The 23,061-nt window shown below is 41.3% G+C and overlaps 1 protein-coding gene across 7 annotated transcripts in view; it reads left to right on the top strand.

The window, feature by feature from the left end:
* Nucleotides 1-23,061, top strand: part of CRACR2A (calcium release activated channel regulator 2A) — a 56,382-nt gene that overhangs the window by 4,885 nt on the left and 28,436 nt on the right. For all 7 annotated transcript variants that reach the window (XR_008577357.1, XR_008577358.1, XR_008577359.1 and 4 more), the window contains 5 exons: nt 721-832; nt 8,197-8,362; nt 9,527-9,673; nt 15,412-15,502; nt 19,218-19,313. Coding sequence is in view for 4 of the 7 variants with exons in the window: in XM_054827349.1 (XP_054683324.1) it covers nt 721-832; nt 8,197-8,362; nt 9,527-9,673; nt 15,412-15,502; nt 19,218-19,313 (612 nt within the window). In the remaining 3 variants the exon portion in view is untranslated. The remainder of the gene's footprint in view (nt 1-720; nt 833-8,196; nt 8,363-9,526; nt 9,674-15,411; nt 15,503-19,217; nt 19,314-23,061) is intronic.

Below are 23,061 nucleotides of genomic sequence, written 5' to 3' on the forward strand. Positions count from 1 at the left end.
GAATTACAGTAAAACCACTAGGGCCAGATTTAAAGAAAATATTGTGGCTTTTTTCTTTTTTGTCTGTCTTTAGATTCTCAGGAAAAAATAAGTGATTTTTTTTTTTTTGGAGCTGGTTTCATGAAGTTTTGTCTTGGTGTGAGCATGCTGCATTTCAGAAGTAGGCAGTCATGAACTACATTTAACTCATTACAGGAGCAGCAGATTTGCTCCTTGGACCATGCAGCTTTCTTAGCTTTGTTTTACTTGTTTATTTACACTTTTTAAAGCAGCTTTAATTAGGATAGTATACTGTCTATAATGTTCTTGTTTAGAGAGTCTCTTGCTTGACCTCATGACATGGAAGGATTTAGGCGTACAGTTCTGCTGGCAAGTTTGTCCAGTTGCATGATAATTAAGACATTTCACCAAGATAATCAAGTCATGTCACCAGGATGCTAAGACTCCACCTTAAGTTCTACCTCTTCCCTGTGTGATTGGAATCTGTGTCACAAGGAGATTGTTCTCACTGCTTCGTCATAAAGGATTCATAAAGGCAAACAATGAAGTCATAAAAGCAACTCTCCCTCAGCTGATGTTGTTTTACTCTGTGATGTATTTGAATTTTCACTCTGGGAAACAAAAGGACCTATCCTTCTATATTATGGATGTTCTGTAGAATCTAGTCTTTCTCTCATCCTGTAGTACTGGGTAAGGTTGCTGCATGTTTTGTCATTCCAGAGACTGCATCCTGAGTTACCTCTTAGCCTGGAAGAGCTTGAAAAAGTCTTTGTTACATTGGATGCTGATGGCAATGGCTCACTTACCCCAAAGGAGTTCACCACAGGATTTGGTGAGTTTGGAAAGCAAGTCTCCTTTATAAAGCTTTATTCATATTCTGTACTCTCCATATCAATAAAGAAGCATTTTATCTTAACAGTACACTTAATGATGCACACAGGGAGCCAGACTATTCCCTAGATATAGCAGATAAATATAGCAGATGAAAAAGTGGTCAAATAATTAGACAAAGTGCTCCAGGGTCTTTCTCTCCTGTGTAAAATGGCAAGTCGTGGCACAATATGAGACAGATGATGTAGCCATCTGAATTATACCTGTTTTAAGCCATGCAGTAAATCTATGAACAAATTTTGGAAAATTTCCCTTGGGGATGGGGGGGGAGGGAAATGTTTTATTTCATATCAGGTCGTAAGAGTTGAGAGAGAATTAAGATTATCTCTAAGATTAATGTAAAACTATGTTGAAAATGTGTTAATACCATTGTCCTTAGAGCTGTGGTCTACAATCTACAACAGATTAATTCTTCAAGTGATGTTACTTTATTTCAAAACAAAACAGAATGAGGCAATTATTACTGCATGATGGGAGCTGCTAAGTTCTTTGTAACTGTCTGCTTTGCAACAGCACTCTTACTGTCATATTCTCTGTGTTTGTGAAAGGGTTGTTTTCTCCCCAGCTGTGAGGTTCCAGTTAGGATGACAATGTCAGTTATTTGGACTCTGTTTGGTTGTTTATGCAAAATCAATTTTGTACTTACATTTTAGCTCTGCTGACTATAAGCATCAGGTTTAAGCTTTTTCTCTAGAAAACTGAATCTCTTCTATGTGTGAATTGTAACATTCAATCTCCATTTAAATACAATATGTAGGCCTAGCAAATAGGACCTCCATTTTTGTTTGCAAATCATCAGTCCTATGAAATTTTAATTCTCTCATGTCCCACCTTTCCCATTTTAGAGCCAAGTCAAGTATCTTAAAGAGTATGCTTTAATCTGCAAATTACCATTATTTAAAAATTAAATAATGTATTGCTGATTTATTTTTCATAAGTAAATTATATATATTTCTTAGTTAAATGAAGATTATTTTCATAAGTAGTCCCAGCAAAACCAAAATTTTCTCTTAAGGGAGTTGTAAGTGGTTTGCTATCTGCAGCAGCTCCAGAGTGTAGGGATTCCTCCTGCCCAGCTGCTGGAGCCAGGACCAGAGACCCAGATGGATGTGGCTGCTGCTTCCCTGTTTGCAGGTTCAACTGGTAGTGAAGTTAAACGTGTGTCCCAGAGACACCCACACATGCGCACACACAGGCACACAAACGTCATGGACACAGTAGGCTACACAGACTGCCACAGACAAGGCGCTGCCTTCAACAGCACCTATGTATAGGATTAACATAAAATATTAGGATAGACAGTGTAAAGCATGCTACATTTTAACCTGCTACACAGGATTGACAGATACTTTCTAGGGATCCAGGCTAGGTAGTCATACACTTGGACTTTCTAGGGATCCAGGTGTGGTGGGTTGACCCTGGCTGGAGGCCAGGTGCCCACCAGAGCAGCTCTCTCACTCCCCTCATTCACTAAACAGGGGAGAAAAGGCATAACGAAATGCTTGTGGGTCGAGATAAGGACAGGGAGAGATCACTCACTAATTATCGTCACGAGCAAAACAGACCGAACTTAGAGAGGGAATTCATCTAATTTATTACTAGGCAAAACAGAGTAGAGGAATGAGAAAATAAAATCAACTCTTAAAACACTTCCCCCCACCCCTCCCATCTTCCCGGGCTCAACTTCACTCCCAGCTTCAACCTTCCCCCCCTCAGCTGCACAGGGGGACAGGGAATGGGGGTTACGGTCAGTTCATCTCACGGTGTTTCTGCCACCTCTTCATCCCCAGGGGGAGGACTCCTCTCATCGTTCCCCTGCTCCAGCATGGAGTCCCTCTCACGGGGTGCAGACCTTCAGGAGCAAACTGCTCCAGCGTGGGGTCCCCCACGGGGTCACAAGTCCTGCCAGCAAACCTGCCCTGGCGTGGGCTCCCCTCTGCACGGGTCCACCGGTCCGGCCTGGAACTTGCTCCGGCACAGGTTTCCCACGGGCCGCAGCCTCCTTCAGGTGCCTCCACCTGCTCTGACATGGGGTCCTCCACGGGCTGCAGGTGGAATCTCTACACCCCGTCATGCTTCCTCCATGGTCTGCAGGGGGACAGCCTGCTTCACCATGGTCTTCACCATGGGCTGCAGGGGGATCTCTGCTCTGGTGCCTGGAGCACCTCCTCCCCCTCCTTCTGCACTGACCTTGGTGTCTGCAGAGTTTCTTACATCTTCTCACTCCTCTCTCCGGCTGCAAAAGTTCTCTCTCCCTAAGTGTTTTTCTTCTTCTTAAATATGTTATCACAGAGGCGCTGATTGGCTTGGCCTTGGCCAGCGGCGGGTCCGTCTTAGAGCTGGCTGGCATTGGCTCTATCAGACACAGGAGAAGCTTCTAGCAGCTTCTCACAGAAGCCACCCCTGTAGCCCCCCCGCTACCAAAACCTTGCCACGCAAACCCAACACACCAGGCTAGGTAGTCATACATTTGGCTAGGTGATGATGATGGTGTTCCTAGTAGAAGCAGAAGCTGTACTAGATAAAGGCAGCCTTGGAAAACTAGAGAATGGAGAAAGCAAAGTAGTATCTGGATAAAGCTTGTACTGCACCAATTAGTATGGGAGAATCCTGTTCATATTTCTAAATGGTGGCAAATCTGAAATTTACTGTAACCTCTCTTTGCAACATATTCTGTTGTCTCTGTTGTCAACATGCTCTGCTGGGTGCCATGAGAAAAAAATGCGAGAGAGGGTTGACAAAACCAAAAACCACACCAGTATTTCTGTTTCCTTGAGTCTATGGTAACTTCTGTACTAGAATTTAGAGTATAACCAAAGATCCTCTGCAGAAAATCACAGTACCCTTTTTACCTAGATTCCTTAAGAATTCTGCCTTGTAGATGTTCAATAAAATAACTGGCACATTTAGAATTTGATGGAATGTGTCTGGCCTTCCCTAACTGAGCACAAGTGCATTGATTATTCCTGTGGCAGTTTCACTTCTGCATCCTCACTGTACAACTACTCTCTTTCTTCCTTTCTTTTTATGGATGTAGCTAAAAAGCCTGTAGCTGTTTGTTTTAGTATTCCTTGCTGGTCTCAGTATTTTTGGCTCCCTTCTCTCTCTATGTATCCTTTTTTATCTCCAATTCTAGGATAGTTTCAAGCTTCACCTGTTTTTTAATTTACTTGAACCTTTCAGACCAGTTGACTTCAGTCATATCTATTCTTGTTTAGCCTCATGTTTAATTTAGACTGAATCAACTCACTTGTCAATCCATGCTTATGTCTTATAAGCAATTCTTCTATAGTGTTCTCAACACTTACGAGTGCAAATACAAGGTAACATCATGTGAAAAATTGTTGAGAAAGTCTAAAGATTTTCATGAAAGTCTCTCGTGACTATGATATTGTGTCAATAGCCAGGAATATCTGACTCACAGAATGGTTGAAATTGGAAGGGACCTCTGGAGATCATCTGATCCAAACCCCCTCCTCAAGCAGGACCACCTCAAGCCAGTTGCCCAGGGCCATGTCCAGATGGCTTTTGAATATCTCCAAGACAGAGACTCCGCAACCTCCCTGGGAAACCTGTGACAGTGCTTGGTTACACTCACAGTGTTTCCTAATACTCAGATGGAACCTCCTGTGTTTCAGTTCATGCCCATTGCCTCTGGTCCTGTCACTGGGCACAACTGAAAAAACCCTGGCTCTGTCCTCTTTGCACTCTCCCTTCACGTATTTATATACATTGATTATATCCCTGAGCCTTCTCTTCTTTAGGCTAAACAGTCCCAGCCCTCTCAACCTTGCCTCATATGAGATCTTCATGGCTCTTTGTTGGACTCTCTCCAGAATGTCCATGTCTCTCTTGTACTGAGGAGCCCAGAATTGGACACAGAACTCCCAAGCGTGGCCTCCCCAGTGCTGAATAAAGGGAAAGGATCACTTTCCTCAACCTGCTGCCAATACTCTGTCAGCCGAGGATACCATTAGCCTTCTTTGCAATAAGGGCACATTGCTGGGTCCTGTTAAACCTGGTGTGCCCCAGGATCCCCAGGTCCTTTTCTGCCAAGCTGCTTTCCAACTGGGTGGCCCGCAGCATATATTGGTGCCTGGGGTTGTTCCTCCTCAGGTGCGGGACTTTGCACTTACCCTTGTTGAACTTCATAAGGTTCCTGTCAACCCATTTCTCCAGACTGTTGAGGTCACTCTGGATGGCCGCACAACCCTCTGTTGTATCAGCCAGTCCTCCCAGTTTGGTGTCATCTGAAAACTTGCTGAGGGTGCACTCTGCCCCATTACCCAGGTCATCAATGAAGATATTAAACCAAACTGGACCCAGTATTTATCGTTGGAGTACATCCTAGTCACTGACCTCCAACTAGACTTTGCACCACTGATCACCAACCTCTGGGCCCAGCTATTCAACCACTTTTCAGTCCACCTCAATGAATGCTCATCCAGCCTGTACATCAACAGCTTCTCTATAAGGATCTTGTTGGAGGCCGTACTGAAGTCCAGGTAGACAATATCCACCACTCTCCCCTGATCCACTAGGCCAGTCATTTCGTCATAGAAGTTTATCAAGTTGATCAAGCATAACTTCCCCTTGGTGAATCCATGCTGACTATTCCTGATGGTTTTCTCATTTTATGTGTCTGGAAATGGTTTCCAAGATTCCATCACATTCCCAGGAATTGAGGTAAGGCTGACTAGCCAGTGGTTCCCTGCATCCTCTTTCTTGTCCTTCTTGAAGATCAGGGTGACATTTGCTTTCCTCCAGTCTTCTGGCAGTTCTCCCAGTCCCCATGACTGATCTAAGATTATGAAGAGTGGCCTCACAGTGAGGCCAGCTCCCTCAGTACTCCTGGGTGCATCCCAACAGGGCCCATGGACTTATATATGTCCAGTTTACTTAAATATTCCTTGACCTGATTGATCATCTACCACCAAGTGTACATCTTCCTTGATCCATCCTTTCCCTCTGGCCTCTGGAACCTGGGATTCCTGAAGGCCGGTCGTGCTAGTAAAGACTGAGGCAAAGGTGGCATTCAGTACTTCTGTCTTTTCCATGTCCTGTGTAACCAAGTCCCTTAGCTCATTGAGGGACACATTTTTCCTAGTCTTCCTTTTGTCTCCTATGTACTTATAGAAGCCCTTCTGTTTTGTTGTTTTGGTGGGGTTTTTTGTTGTTTTGGTTTTGTTTTTTTTTTTCCAAACATCCCTGTACAGATGCAATTCCATTTGGTCTTCAGCTTTCCTAATTTCATTCCTGCAAGTCCAGGCAAGATTTCTGTATTCCTCCCAGGTTACCCATCCTTGCTTCCACCCTCTGTGTGCTTTTTTTTTTTTTTAATACTTGAGTTTGGCTAGGAGCAACTTGTTCATCCATGTAGGCCTGCTAGCATTTTTGCCTGGCTCCTTATTCACTGGGATGGAGCTCTCTTGAGCTTGGAGAAGGTGATCCCTGAATATTAACTAGCTTTCTTGGGCCCCTCTTCTCTCTATGGCCTTATCCCAACGGACTCTTCCAAGCAGATCCCTGAAGAGGCCAAAGTCTGCTCTCCTGAAGTCCAGGGTTATGAACTTGCTTTTCACCCTCCTCCCTGCCCTCCAGATCCTGATCTCCACCATCTCATCATCACTGCAGCTAAGGCTTTCTTTTGACTTTCACATGCCCAATAACACCCTCCTTCTTGGTGGGTATGAGGTCTAGCAGAGCACCTCTTCTCATTGGCTCTTCTGTCACATGGAGGAGGAAGTTATCATCAGTGCACTCTTGTTTGCTTATGTCCTGCTGCATTGTCCCTCCAACAGATATCAGGGTGATTGAAGTCCCCCATGAGGTCCAGGGTCTGCAAACGTGAGGCTGTTCCTATCTGTCTGTAGAAGGCCTCATCCACTTGTTCTTCCTGGTCGGGTGGCCTATAGCAGACACCTACTATAATCTTCCCTTTGTCTGTCCTCTCTTTTAATCCTAACCCATAAGCTCTCCATCAGCTCCTCTTCTATCCCCACACATAGCCATGCACTCTAGCTGGTCTGTCATGTAAAGGGCAACTCCCCCTCCTTGTCTTCCCTTCCTGTCCTTCCTAAAGTGCCTGTATCCCCCCATTGCAACACTCCAGTCATGGGAGCCTTCCCACCAGGTCTCCATGATCCAGTCTTTTTGTTATTAATAGAAATATCTCAAATAGATGTAAGAAACTGCTGTGGGGTCAAGTTTAGAGGAATTAAAATGCATGTGAGTCGAATGGAGGGAAATAAGTGTTAATAAAATGTCACTGTCTCTATGAAGTTTGTACAGGAATTTGAGGTACGTGTTGTGGTTTAACCTGATTGGCAGCTAAAACAACCACACGGCCTTTCCCTCACCTCCCTCTACCCCTCAGTGGGATGGGAGAGAGAATTGAAAAGGGAAAAAAAAAAAAAGTAAAACTCATGGGTTGAGATAAAGACAGTTTAATAGGACTGAGAGGAAGATGATGATGATAATAGTAATAGAACATATAAACCAAGTGATGCACAGTACAATTTCTCACCACCCAAAACCAATGCTCAGCTAGTTTCTGAGCTGCGATCCCACCTTCCAGATAGCTTCCCCAGTTATAAATGAAGCATAACATTACACAGTATAGGATATCCCTTTGATCAGTTGGGGTCAGTTTTCCCAGCTGTGTCCCGTCCCAACTCCTTGTGCACCCCCAGCCTACTCACTGGTGGGGTGGTGTGAGAAGCAGAAAAGGCCTTGGCTCTGTGTAAGCACTGCTCAGCAATAACGAAAACATCCCTGTGTTATCAACACCGTTTTCAGAACAAATCCAAAACAAAGCCCTGTACTAGCTACTATGAACTCTATCCCAGCCAAAACCAGCATGGTGCCTGTGGTCATGTGCTAAAAAGAATGTTAAAATAGGGGGTACATTTTATCAGTAGCAGTGTTGTGGTTATTTTAGATTCCTAACTTCTATTTAAGCATAAATAAGGCCACAACATTTATAAAGTGCTTGTTACTGCAATTTATGTCTTTTGTTTTATGGAGGTCTGGTTTTTTCAGTATGTTTCTGAATTTTGAGGTGAGTGATTTACTGAAGGTTAGACATTAAACTGGGGACAAAGTCAGGCATAGAACTCGAGGCTCTTGCCATGCCTCATCCTTTTGTTGTTTCATTAGACTCCCTTTTCTTGTAAACAAGTGTAGGTGTTTCCCTCACAAATTACATTTACTGTAAAATTTGATCTTTAGTAAGTTGCTCTTCAGTGATATTGCTTCTGATAGTAAATTCTGAAAATGCTAACGTGTGTAATTTCTAATTCTTAGGCCAGTTTCTTTTGGGGCAGATTGCTTTGAATGAGATGATGCAGCAATCAGAAGGTGAAACAGCCTGCCTAGTTAAATGTGAAGAGACTGTAAGTGATGATGAGGATGAAGAATTCCAGTTCTCAAATCTGATGGATCGGCTTGGAGCTAAAAAGGTTTTGGATGAGTGAGTCTTCACTGCAATACTAATAGATTGTATGATCTTTTATGATTCAGCTCTAGGTTTGATTTTAATGGAATCCAAGATGAATGACAAGAACCAAGGCTGCTCAATAACACAGTGATTCTTTAAAAATTAATTTTCTTGGTTGTCAGAGAAGATAAAATGCCATTCAATCAAAATTCCAAGAGCAAAGCTATTGTACTCCAGGCATATGAAACTTATGTTTGTGCCATAGGAAAGCTATACCATTAACACACTGACGTACCATGGGTTTTGAACAGATAATTACTAGCATGTAACCCACAGATGCCACTGATTTTCAATCAAACAACGCCCAATGACTGCTTTTTTGGCAAGGGCTATGTTTAAAGTGCCCCAGTTAACCATAGGAAAGAATGTTTTCTCCCCTTTTTCTGCTTTTTCTTCCCTCCATGCATAATGGCATGTTGTGATTGCTCTGATAACACTACCTCTTCCAGGCCAGGATGACTCACTCTGAAACACAGAACACAAAAACTGCTCTAAGAGTTTCTTGTGTTGGCCTGACATTCATTGGTCAATCGCAATTAATGTTCCAGATCAATAAAAGCACGGGGCAAAAATGGGAGAGAATCTGGACAGATAGTAGGAATCTTTAAGAAATGCATCAGTGATCCTTACCATGAAATAAAAGTGCTCATCAGTGCTTCTCTTACCTGACTCCCTGTTACAGGAAAGAGTTGATTGTCAGTCATCCTGAAAGGCTTTCATTATGAAGACATTTTTATCACCCACTTTTTCTATCCTTATCCTAAATTCATGGGAACTTCTAATAGAAGTGACGGGATGGTACAGCGTATCTCATCCGTCTCCTTTGTTATCCATTCCTGTTTAGATGAAGCGTCTGGCAAGGCACCCACTAAACAAGCAGTTCCCGTGATTCTCTGCACTCGTGTATGGCCAAACTTTATGATGCCTTTTTTTTTTTTAATAAATGCATTTTCCATCATTTCCCACCCACCTCATCCTTTTCAAATCTGGCACTGCTTGAGTAGCCCTTGGTTTTAATAAGCCTTGTATTCTGACTAGTGGTGCTCTGAAGCCTCCATCCACTAGAATGCTGTGAACATTCATTGCAGCCTGAGAAAAGTTCTCTCTTAATGAATCCTTTGTGATCTCTTCTTTCAGTGAGAGTGATGTGAAGCAACTTTGGTTGCAGCTGAGAAAAGATGAACCTCATTTGCTTTCCAATTTTGAAGAGTTCCTGGTCAGAATTTTTTCCCAGCTCCAAGAAGCAGATAATGAAAAGAACGAGTTGGAATGTGCACTAAAAAAGTTAGTACTTCTCTTTGTTGGACTGTTTGTATAGTTTTACAACTGTCTTACCTACTATTTGAAGTTTTGAAATAAACAAGATATTTCAGTGAACTGAGGACTGTAATCACAAGAGTTCCCATAACTTAAAATTTTATTACTCATGAAGAGTACTAGTAAAATTATTTATAATGCAAAACTGGCTGAAATTAGCTTTTCTCTTCCAGTTAACAGATTTTGTTGAGCTTCTTTTGCAGATGTCTATTATCGCATTGCAGTTTTAAGACAATATTAAGCAATTCACTTCCAGTTAATCAGTCTGATTCCAGAGGACAGTCAGATTTACCAGCAATTTGGTAAACTGTCTGTGTGCTTTGCAAACATTGCAGGCAGAAAAGCTATAAATTTGGTTTAACTTGCCAGAGAAATGAGAGGTTTAAGATGTTAAGGCAGCACAAAGCACTGATAGCAGTGAAAATGTAAGTTAACAAATATATATAAAGCAAACATATGAAATATAGTAAACAATATATATTGGTTTTATATATAAAAACATATATAATGTGTATATATAAACAAATATATTAAAAGCATATATAAAAACAAATATATAAGAACTAAAAATTAATAGATCATCCTTTAATATGTAGCTATCTAGAGGGGAAAAAATTGTGATGCTAAATCTAAATAGAATGGAAAATGATGCTTATAGTGGAAGTTCCCCTGTATTTTTATTATAAAGTGTCACTTCTGAATTTCAGATTCTTACAGATTGAGTAATAAAGGCAAATATATTGTTGAATATTTACTTCATTTGTTCAGCACTCTCCTGGCTATTCTAAGAATGTGACAAGGTTTCTGAAGAAAGAAAAAACTAAAAACATACTGTCATTAAAGATAATTGGTTTATAATGATAGCAGCATTTTCATCTAAGTCTACAAGTGTGGTCTTAGCCTTCAGCCCGCCAGTCAGTTGGAAACAGTGTAGAGATAGTTACGCTGTTTTAGACTAGAGATTATTAATAACCATGTGTGATGAGGGGTTTGTTGACTGGGTTTAGTGAGGTTTTTTTGTCAGACTCTTGTCAATGTTTTTTGGGAACTGAATGAATAAATTTCTCTGTTTAATAGCTGTGATCAGCATAGAGGTGAATGGAGAATACGTTAGCATTACCTGATGTTTCTGACTGACATGAAATCTCTACCTTAAAAATGCATTGGATTTTTCTGCCTTTGTAGTAAAAACAGGTTTTAGCTAATTTCTTCTTCGTGTTGCTCCTGATAACATCCCTAATTTCAATACATAGATTGTTGTTTTGTTTGCGGGAAGGAGTCAGAACTAGCAGAGGAGTAATATTGTCTTTGGTAACAGTGGGGATGAATAACCTCTTTTATTTTAAACTATGTACAAATAACAGCAAAGCTCAAGACAAGACGATACAGAGGGGGGAAAATTGGGGGTTTTTTTTATACCCACATACTTATTAGCATTAAGATGCATGTGTCCACATAGACTGGCCAGGATTTACTGTGGGGTCACAGAAGAAAAGGGATGTTGCTTATTGAGGTCTTACCATATCTCCTTGGTTCTTCTTGACTGGTGACAATAGTACCCTTTGGAAATGGAGAAAGAATGTGATCTTTCATCTTTCCATCCTGACTCACCTCTGTGAGTCATTAGGCAATAATGCAGTCTACTCTCAGCCTTTTGTCTCCTTTCCTGGATGTAGGCTGTACTTTTGTCTAAGGTTGTTCCTTTTTTTCTAACCTGGATGCTCTGTGAAGCTTCATGTGCATGTACTGGGATCTTTATGTCCTGCCAATCTATGCTGTCAACCTCTATACCTATTTTTTTGTCTTTTCTTCTAGAGCTTTCACACATGCATATTTTCATTCATGAACCTGAATTCTGTGGTCTGAGAGCCACGAGTTTCCTCCTGTCCTGGTTCAATAGATACAGTATGCTGCTGCTGTTCCCGTTTGTAGGTCCGGCTAGTAGTGGGGCTGAACATATATTCTCAGTACACGCACATGCATAAACTCCACAGGTGGGGGACTGTGCAGATTAATACTAATTAGAAAGCAGTGCCTCTACTGGCACCCACAAGCAGCATTCATACAAACATGAAGGATGACAGCCTGATCCTGTTTCTCCCACACAGTTTATCAGGAGTGAATTTTATTAGTGAAAACATACACACATGTAGCCCTCCCTCATGCTTACTTTATTCAGAAACAAACCTGCATTCACAGATCCTTTGCATATTAGTGTGGACTTTAGTCTACCTAATGTCCCTGCCTGCACCCTGGGCCCCTTACCCATTCTTTGACTCAAACCTTGGGTCTCTCTGGATGTGGGTCTCCTAATCACTGGCTGGTTCAGCTGGATTGAATTGCTACCAGAGTGTGTTCATTTGCTTGCTCATTAACAATCACAGATCCTTCAGATATTAGAATGAGGCTAAGTCCATCTAATGCTCATACCAAGACCCTTGTCCCTTTACGTCCAGTTATCAGCTCAGACCTTGAGTTTTTACAGATGGAGATCATCTCCTTCTCGCTGGCTAGTTCAGCTTGAAGTATGCTAATGAATAACACCCACACAGAATAGACACTGAGTTCACATAGTTAGAAAAAGGATGTAATAAGAAGATAGCATAGTGTGCGATAACTGGACACAGGGCTTGACCAGACCATACTAACCATCAGATTGCTGACACCTGACTAAGCCACTTATGCCCCCCTTGACATCCACCTTGGTCCCTTTCTCTATCCTTGTTTCCTCATAAATAAAAAAAATTGTCCCTAAATACTATTTTTGACATTGCTCTCAGTTTTTCTACATCTGTAAGCAAATTTCATATTTCTGATATTGGTCCCTAAGTAATCTTGCCCTTACATGGTGTTACTGATGTGGTTATCTAGATGCTGTTTTCCTGGGCAAGATTCTTCTCCCCAAAAGGTGCCAAATACTGTCCTTCAGATAGCTATGAGGTTAGCTGTTTAACTGCATAACTCCTAGAATATCTGTGAAAGCCATCCATCAGGGTGCTGTCTGTAACTGTTGTCAGTTTCTCGCTGTTATTTTTTATGTCCAGAAATTTCTTATATAATCCCCAGTAGTTTCTCATACTCTGTTCAGTTAGTTAATCCTCAGGCTAAAGGCCTAGTCATATCAACATTTTAACACTTCATCTATACCAATGCTAACATGTCTCTTACAAACCTGTTCTCGTAGCTCAGCAAACTTATTTATAAGTTTATAATACATATGTATAACATGCAGCATGATCCTGCATAGAGGAGATTTGTGGTACTTTGTTGGATGTTACTCAAAGGCATAGGGCTGATCTCCCTGAGAATTTATATATATATATATATATTTATTTTAAAATATGTATATATATACATGAGCATGTATATTTAAAGAAACCTTCTATATGCTAAGTAAGTTTTTTTTCTAGGAAAAAATGTTGGTAACTTTTAAATAGTCTTTAAGAAGAGATTTGCGTATTGTACTGTCTACTGCTGACCCTCTTACAGATACTAGTATTTTTGTCCTTTGGACATGTAAATTATGGCACTGTGCACACTTAGCATCTCTGCCATACCTTCCTAGATAATTGTTCATACTTTATGAATGTGTGTATTTATGAATTTTTGTATTTATGAATTTTATTCCATTGACAAGTGCTAATTTCTTATGAAGCATTTTCTTAGTTTTAAGAACATAAAATCTGAGGTCGTTATAGGACCTGAGTTTATAAGGGGAGTAAGGCAGCAAAAAGGGCTTCTGCTTTTTCTGACACTATTGGAAGCATTGCAGTCACATGAAAAGGCCCTTTTCTGGGCTGCTATTCTCACCTAATCAGAGTTTACAAAAATCTAAGTGACAGCAGTCATTTTTCTCAAATTGGTGTGACTTGATATTTGTTTATTGCTGCTGTAAATCCTGAGAAAATGCCCCCCCCCCATTTTTAACCTGTGACTGAAAAATCAAGCTGGCAATGTCAAATGTTCTGATGTTAAAAGGGGGAAAGAAAGACTTATTTCTGGTGTTTCTCACTCCTCTTAGCTTAGGTAAATTTTTTGAAGTTTCTTCACGATTTGCTGGGCTTTAACTGAGAAGAGAATCAGACCTTTACTAAGTGAAAACATAGAATCTGTAGAGCATTATGTACAAAATAAAATAGTAGATAACCAGTTTACAAAATTAATGGCTTTTTTTCTACTGTATATTCCTTGTCTTGCTCTTATTGATGTGAATGCCCTAGGAGATTATGTACTTTATTTGTAACATACATTCTGCAGAGTGCTCGAGGAGCAGCTCTAACAAGAGGAATGTGGGGAAATATACAGTAGTGTCATATAAAGGCCATATTAATCTCTAATAAAAATCTTTCTAGGATGTCTCCTGAGTTTGATGCAAAGTGAGTTTTGTTTTTCAGTTTCTGGATTAATGAAAATAGAATAGAATAGAAGCAGAACAAAGCAGCTGTCTTGTTCCCTTTCAACAGTTAATTTTTTTCTGCCCGAACTAAAGCATCTGCTCAATGTAATCCTTCATGTATCAAACTGCAGTGACATTAATTGCAATATTCTATTGGGAAAAGTGAGCTTTGTTAGTCCTTTTTTCCTACAGTCACATGCACTTGTGCAAAGCATATTTATTTCTGTTTCTCAGCTGGGCTTTTCAAATTTGTTTCAGCAAAGCTCTTAGAGAGGCAGCAAGGTAGCTTTCAAGAAGGACTTTCAAGAAGTCTGTTCTAGCTAAAACATCTTAGACATGATAGAAGTAGCTCATTCAATGCTCTAGAATGGTGAACAATGCAGTTCCAGAACGAAAAAAATGAAGTAGCAGTGAAAATACTTTTAACTGGCTAACTTAGGCTCTGGTATTGTTAGTATTGTCACTAGGAATCTCTGTGAAACTTAAGATTTAGTAGTCATTAAAATTGCATAATGAACACTGGCTTTATATGGAAACATCAGTTGCATAGCTTTATTAGCCTTTGACCTGTTGAAGCTTTCCTTCCATGAGAACAAAATAAAAATTTAATCTGTGATCTTTCCTGCACAAAAATTCCTATTTTCTTAACTCTAGAACATTCTCTGGAGTCTTGTGTTAAGGCAGAAATGTGGGGCTGTCATGGTTTAACTCCAGCAGGTAACTAAGCACCACACAGCCACTTGCTCACCCTTCTCCCACCTCCCCCCAAGGATATGGGGAGGAGAATGGAAAAAAAAACCTCATGGGTTGAGATAAAGACAGTTTAATAGGATAACAAATTAATAATAATAAGCAGCAGCAGAAAGTGATGCACAAATACAATTGCTCACCACCTGCAGAAGAACAACCCAACGCCCAGTCTGTTTCCAAGCAGCGATCCCACCTCCCGGCTAGCTCCCCCAGTTATATCTGGAGCATGATGCTGTATGGCATGGAACATCCCTTTGGCCAGTCTGGGTCAGCTGTCCTGGCTGTGCTCTCCCAGCTTCTCGGGCACCTGGCAGGGCATGGGAAGCTGAAAAATCCTTGACTTAATGTAGATGCTACAACTACCTAGCCACAACTAAAACCATCAGTGTGTTATCAACATTGTTCTCATACTAAATCCAAAACACAGCACTATACCAGCTACTAGAAAGAAAATTAACTATCTCAGCCAAAACCAGGACAGGGGATTAGCTTGTAATGTGAGCCATGACTTGAAGTAATGCTACAAAGACCCACTCAGTACGTTTTTATCTCTTACTAGGAAAATTGCTGCTTATGATGAAGAAATTCAACACCTCTATGAGGAAATGGAACAGCAAATTAAAAAGGAGAAAGAACAGTTTCTCTTGAAAGTGAGTGTCTCTTTCTTATTGTGGCCATGGATTTTGCTCCCACTTCCAGTGGTTTTATACTCATTCTGGGTGTGAAATGAAAGCCCACAAAATGTGTTTCACAACAGAGTAAGAAAAAAACATCATTTGCCTCACTGCAACTTTTGTACTGATCCAGGCTCTGCAGCTTCAAACTGAGTGACTTGCTGGATGAGAGGAGCGTCAATGTCATGTGCTCAGTGGTTGGCATACAGTAGCAGCTGGTATTCTTGTGAAAGTCAACTGAACAACAGTCTCGTATTATCGATGCTGCTATAGGTCCAACTTCTGGTCAGAATTAGGAAAAATGCTCTCTGAGGTTGTTCAGAACAGCACTAATCCTGTTCAGTTCTGCAGTCTCTGCTTTTGAGGAGGGGATAAGTTCTCACTGGAGAGCAACAACAGATAAATCAAGTGATGGTAATTTCTGAAAACACCACAGCTATTTGCAAAATAAAAATAGGTCAGATTCTTTTTTCACTGCCATGGTGCTTCCAGAAGACCTGACAATTAATTCCCTTTTCTTGCAAAGTCTCCTTTAAATCTCTTCTACTGCTTGTATAGTCTATTCTTTGGATTTTTCTGTCCTGTTTTTTTCTCCTAAAACAAGGAAACTAACGGGAACTCCCAGTGTGCTCCAGGAAAGAGTCATCTTAGAATCATTTAGGTGGGAAGGCACCTATACTGCTGCTAACTTTCAAACTAGATCAGGTTGCTCAGGGACTTGTCCAATTGAATTTTGAGTACGCAAATTATGGAGATTCCATAGCTTCTGTAGGTGGCCTGGGACAACTAATCATGAGCTACTGGCTCATGTCTTTTTGTTCTCTTGAAGGCGATCATATAAATGAAACCAGTATATGATTTCAAACAACACATGGTACACAAAATGTTGCCAAAACTAGTGGATTGCCATCAGTTATTGCCTCTATTTTCAATCAAATATGATATCTAAAAAATCCTTCTGTGATTCAAATATATGAAGTAATTTCTTTTGTTTCCTGAGATAAAGTGTGTTAGAGCAAAAAGAGCCTTAATCATCTAAGGAATCAGTCTTTTCACTTGCCTCACAGGCTAGTGAACCTGATTCATAAATGTCAAGTTTTTTTCCATTCCAAGCTGAGAGCAGTTTTTAGTGGTGGATGAGGTGAACCCTTTATATAAAGTTTGCGTATCAGCTGAAGGATAAAAAGTATTTGCAACTTTGCCTGACAGCAGTTGTAGAAGAAATGGTTTATATGCTCTTAATAACTCACAACTGAAGTTGTACTGAAAATCCTAAAACAACAAAAACTTTTCCATAAGCAATGATTGTTAGATCTCCTTATTAGTTGTATATTTGAGATAAAGCCATTTCTTTCAAGCTTTTTCATTAAAGCTTCCTGCTGAAGCTATTTACAGTTTAGTCAGCATTCACACTAATGGTTGTCACACACTCCAGAAGTATTGTTTCTTGGCATGACTGTTTTGGGGAGATCTGACTGTTAAATTCTTTCTCTAATGCAAAATTTCACAAAGACTCACAAAGAATGGTGGGGTCGACATGCTGGAGGGAAGGGATGCCAACCAGAGGGATCTTGACAGGCTAGAGAGGTGGGCCCATATGAACTGCATGAAGTTCAGCAAGGCCAAGTGCAAGGTCCTGCATGTAGGTCGGCGCAATCCCAAGCACAGCTATAGTCTGGGTGAGGAATGGATTGAGAGCAGCCCTGAGGAGAAGGACTTGGGGGTATTGATTGATGAGAAGCTCAGCATGAGCCGGCAGTGTGCACTTGCAGCTCAGAAAGCCAACCGTGTCCTGGGCTGCATCAAAAGATGTGTGACCAGCAGGTCAAGGGAGGTGATTCTGCCCCTCTGCTCTGCTCTAGTGAGACCCCACCTGGAGTACTGCATCCGGCTCTGGGGGCCCCAGTACAGGAGAGACATGGAGCTGTTGGAGAGAGTCCAGAGGAGGGCCACGAAGCTGATTGGAGGGCTGGAGCACCTCTCCTGTGAGGACAGGCTGAGAGGGTTGGGATTGTTCAGCCTGGAGAAGAGAAGGCTCCAGGGAGACCTAATGGCAGCTTACCAGCACCTGAAGGGGCCTACAGGAAAGATGGTGAGGGACTGTTTATCAGGGAGTGTAGTGACAGGACAAGGTGTAATGGGTTTAAGCTGAAGGAGGGTCGATTTAGATTAGATGTTAGAAAGAAATTCTTAACTATGAGGGTGGTGAGGTACCGAACAGGTTGCCCAGAGAGGTTGTGGAGGCCCCATCCCTGGCAGTGTTTAAGACCAGGTTGGATGAGGCTTTGGGCAACCTGGCCTAGTGGAGGGTGTCCCTGCCCGCAGCAGGGTGGTTGGATCTAGATGATCTTTGAGGTCCGTTCCAACCCAAACCATTCTCTGATTCTATGATTCTATGATGACTTCATAGCCTGGAGAGATGCATTGTTATAATAAAAAAGGGGAATTACTATGGCTTGAATGAAGAGCAGCTCTTGTAGAATGCATTTAAAGAAATTGGTAAGATGCAAACAAGTACAAATTGCTATTTGCAATACTTAATACCCTGCTGAATGAAGATTGTACAAAAGGGGCAGTTAGTCTTTTTCACTTGGTTATATATTCTTCCACATAAAAAGCCAGTAAACATGCATTTGATTACCCCATGACAGGTACTGCTGAAGGGGAAAAGCATGTAGGAACCACTGCTGTCTTGAGGGAATTTTTATTTTTGTTTAGAGGCATTTTCCTGGGGACCTGCTCTAGAGAGTAGAAGCCTATTGTGGAGGAATAGGACAGATTTTCAGCTGATACGAACTGCTGGAACCTGATTTTACTTAGGGGAGGTCTGACAATTTGTCTCAGCTGAGGAGTCTCTGAACGAGTAATCCCAAGTAGGACTGGAGTTCCTAGTGATTGCAGGATACTTAGTGGACAGGTTGATATGATTGCTGAGTGAATGGCAGAGCCTGAAGCCCAGATCACTTGCTTATACCAACAGAACATCTGTGACAAATTGTTGTTAGTGATGGATTTTAAAGATAGCAGGTATTGTTTCTTTTACTTCAACCTCAGTTACTGTGCTGCAGCAGCCTGTATCTCCTACATCAATCCTGATATCTTGTACGTGAGTTACAATATGACTCCATAATTATTTAAATTTGTCCAGGTTGTTTCCATCGATACATTCTCGTCACTTCTCTGTGTCAGCAGTTGTCTGGTTCAGGAAACCAAATGTGCAGAAAGCTATTCACTGTTTTGCTGGTTTTTTTTCTGCTTGTTTAGCTCTCTGAAACAGCTCACTGCTACAACAGATGAGCATGAATCCTAGTGTATAGGAGGATGAGGGTATGTGTAGCTGGGAGTGGAAGGATGCGTTATAGCTTTATTGATTTAGGTTGGCTAAGCTCCCAAGGCTCATGCCTAAGGTAGAATACTTCTGCCTCCACTTTGTAGACTTGATGCCTACTCATGTGCAATCAGCACATCCTGTAGCAACTGCAGTCATTGAAGTTGCTGGACTACACCAGTTTACAGAAACTCAGAGTCTAGATTCATGAGTGATATCATCCCTAAATTGAGTTCTATCAGTAACACGTTATGTTCACTGTGCAAAGCTTGCCTATTATTTTCATGCGTGATTCCTTATATTTCCTCCTGCCGATGAAATCATGCTGTTAATGTTAATCTGTTTCCTCTTTGAATTTTGCAGGACACAGAGAGGTTTCAGTGCTACAGTCAAGAGCTGGAGTGCAAGCTCCTGTCAAAAGAACAAGAACTGGAACAATTGGTTCAAAACCAGAAAAGGGTATTAACCAATATCCTTCAGAGTTAAGAAACAGATTATTTTTATTTATTCATATGGTTAGGTACTATTTTAGGTCCCAAAAATGCAAGTTGGTGTGATGTGGTTCTGCAAAACTGTGACCCTCTGTTGGTTTTGTGTCATGAATGTAGATACCAGAATGCATTTAAAAGTGGAGTTATGACTGCTAGACTTAAACATACGTGCTTAGGAAAAATGTTACCCTCTATTCCTAAAGCAGTTTTCCTTTTATATGATAAATTGAAGAAAAAAAAAAAAAAAAAGAAGCCCCAGGTATTCTCCCAGGTATGCTTAGGAAAAATGTTACCCTCTATTCCTAAAGCAGTTTTCCTTTTATATGATAAATTGAAAAAAAAAAAAAAAGAAGCCCCAGGTATTCTCCCCAGGTACTAGGTTAATTTTATGAAAATGGAGCAGAATTCCACTGCCTTCAATGTGCTAGGAACTGGCTTAATGCCCAGACAGTTCAAGATGAGAGAGGAATGATTTGGGTCTTATAGCGTACACCTTTACTCAGAGCTTGTACCAACTACTCATTTACTTGTTTTGGACGATTCAGCACTGTGAACTTGAAATGCTCCCTCCTGAACAACCTGCTCCTGATACATCTCTCTGTGATAACAGTTTTATAGCAGTGCATGGTTCTCTTGCACGGTAACACCTTGTCAAGTTTCCATATTAAAGCCTGATGTGTTTTACTTCTTAAAATGTACGGCCTGCTTGAGGAAGCAGCATCTTTCTGCATGTATAAACATGCTGTAAAGTGTCTCCAAGGTCACTGCATGAAAGACTAGATTTGGGGAAGGCAGGTAGCACTGGAATTTAAAGGGCTGAAATGGAATACTGTGAAACTAACTGTCGTGGTTTAGCCCCAGCTGAAAACCAGGACAACCAACACCCTCTGTAGAATATGAATATAAAGTACATGTAAAATTTCTTTTCCTGTCAACAGTACTTGGTTATGGCAGTCCTGGGAAGTAGGAGAGAAGTAAGAGGGGAAGGGAAAGAAGAGGAAAAAGTTTGGGGGGAGTTTCCTAGTTGTGTGCAGTTTTTAGATACTCTCTGAGGAATGAATCCAGGTCCTGCTGAAACTGATGGGAATTGTAGGATTGTACTTGAATAAGAGGGAAACAAACATCTAGTTTACTGTAATTACACACATTTAGCTGATAAGGATGTAGGACTGAACTAAAAGGTGATTACATAATTGAAATCAACTGCATGATGTTAATTACTTCTGTTCAGTACCACTGTGAATCAGAATAGATTTGGTTTTATGCAGGCTGTTTACCACATTGCAGCACTATAGTGAAATAATCTATACTTTGAAGATATCTATGGGGGCACACAAATTAGAAAATTTTAGTCTGAAGCTAACTGCAAAAATATAAGAAATTATCTTAATTTTCTAATGATTATATTTTAATATTCTGCTTTTTTTTCTTCTTTTTTTCTTTAAAGCTATGTCTGTAACTTAGTTATCAACCAGTAGTTCTGTAAAACCCTTTTCCTGTGGTTCTCTAAAACATACGTGTTCTAAATTTGGTATAAAAATCACAGAAGCTATTAATGCAAATACAGAGAAATTGTCTGAGCAGCCAGGGATCAGGGTAAGAAAGCTAAAGCCCTGATAAAATTAAATCTGGCCAGATGTCCAAGTGGATGTCAGTGATGAGCGGCATTCCTCAGGGGTCAGTATTGGAACTGGCGCTGTTTAACATCTTTGTTGGCGACATGGACAGTGGGATTGAGTGCACCCTCAGCAAGTTTGTCAACGACACCAAGCTGTGTGGTGTGGCCGACACGCTGGAGGGAAGGGATGCCAACCAGAGGGACCTTGACAGGCTAGAGAGGTGGGCCCATACGAATCGCATGAAGTTCAACAAGGCCAAGTGCAAGGTCCTGCACATGGGTCGGCACAATCCCAAGCACAACTACAGGCTGGGTGAGGAATGGATTGAGAGCAGCCCTGAGGAGAAGGACTTGAGGGTGTTGGTTGATGAAAAGTTCAACATGAGCCAGCAGCCCCAGAAAGCCAACCGTGTCCTGGGCTGCATCAAAAAAAAGTGTGACCAGCAGGTCAAGGCAGGTGATTCTGCCCCTCTGCTCTGCTCTAGTGAGACCCCACCTGGAGTACTGCATCCAGCTCTGGGGTCCCCAACTTAAGAAAGACATGGAGCTGTTGGAGAGAGTCCAGAGGAGGGCCATGAAGCTGATCAGAGGGCTGGAGCGCTTCTCCTATGAAGACAGGCTGAGAGAGCTGGGGTTGTTCACCCTGGAGAAGAGAAGGCTCCTGGGAGACCTTATTGCAGCCTTCCAGTACCTAAAGGGGGCCTACAGGAAAGATGGTGAGGGACTGTTTATCAGGGAGTGTAGTGATGGGACAAGGGGTAACGATGTTAGACTAAAAGAGGGTAGATTTAGATTGGACTTAAGGAAGAAATTTTTTTACGATGAGGGTGGTGAGGCACTGGAAGAGGCTGCCCAGAGAGGTTTTGAATGTCCCCTCCCTGGCAGTGTTTAAGGCCAGGTTGGATGGGGCTTTGGGCAACCTGGTCTAGTGGAGGGTGTCCTTGCCTGTGGCAGGCGGGGTTGGAACTAGATGATCTTTGAGGTCCTTTCCAGCTCAAACCATTCTATGATTCTATGATCCTTCTAATGATGTAATGAGTGAGATAATTCTATTCAGATGATTGATGGCATTTGAAACTTTTGTCATTTAACCAGGTGATTAGTACCTATTGTCAATCATATATACACGTTTTTGGGGTGGTTTTTTTTTTGGTATAGTGGCCTAGCCTGTTTATTTGTATGCTTAATTCATAGTGTAGTTATAGCCAGTGCTTTGTACATATATTTACGTGTATTTCTCTAATAGTAGTAATACAAATGCTTTTTTCTAAACTTCATTAATAAGTCTTTTTCTTTTTTTTTCTTAATGCTATGTAATTATTCCTGTGTTGGAAATTATTACCAAAAATGTGAAAGGGAACTTCCAGACAAGATTGGTTCAGTGTTGTTTCTGGTGATTTAGCCAGCAGGAGTCTCCCTTATGAGGGTCGTCTTCTTGTTATGACTGAAATACTGATCTGATTCCATGTTGGCTGGCCTTCTGTAGGCCAAGATTCCTTTGGCTAGGCCTTTTTGTTGGCTACCATGATCCTGAATTGACAGCTTGCTCTACATCAGTTAAAAGCACAAGATATTCTCAGTAGTGTTCCTCAAGGGATGTGTGATGTCATGTCTCAGAAGGAGGCATTGGGGAGAGAGGATGTCTAGCATAACATCTAGGACACAGAATCTTGTATTATGGGAAGAAAGTAGGTGTGGACCAGGTAAAATGCAGGAGAGTTACTGGGCTTCTCACATAAGATGATGGGTTCTGTGCTGATGACAGCCACTGAAGAGCATGATCTTGGGATACTGAGTGAGAGATCCATGAGAACATGGATCAATAGCACTCAAAAATGCAAATCTAGTGATAGAATTGTTAAGAAAGGCATAAAGTATTAAAGGAGTAGCTGCTGCCCGAGCATTCACACACCATTTATGGTGTCACACCCCATGCACACATTTATTCTTGGGCACGCTTCCTCCTTCTTCAGGCTCGACCCTAGGTTTCCCACAGCAGTCTCAGGTGCTGGATTTTAGAAAATAATTAATTTAATTGAAAGGTGCAGCAGCAGAATCAGCCCAGGCTGGATACCTCCAAAGAGAGAGACCAGAACCA

The sequence above is a fragment of the Grus americana genome, chromosome 1, assembly GCF_028858705.1.
Source record: "Grus americana isolate bGruAme1 chromosome 1, bGruAme1.mat, whole genome shotgun sequence".
In the NCBI taxonomy this organism is placed as follows: Eukaryota; Metazoa; Chordata; class Aves; order Gruiformes; family Gruidae; genus Grus; species Grus americana.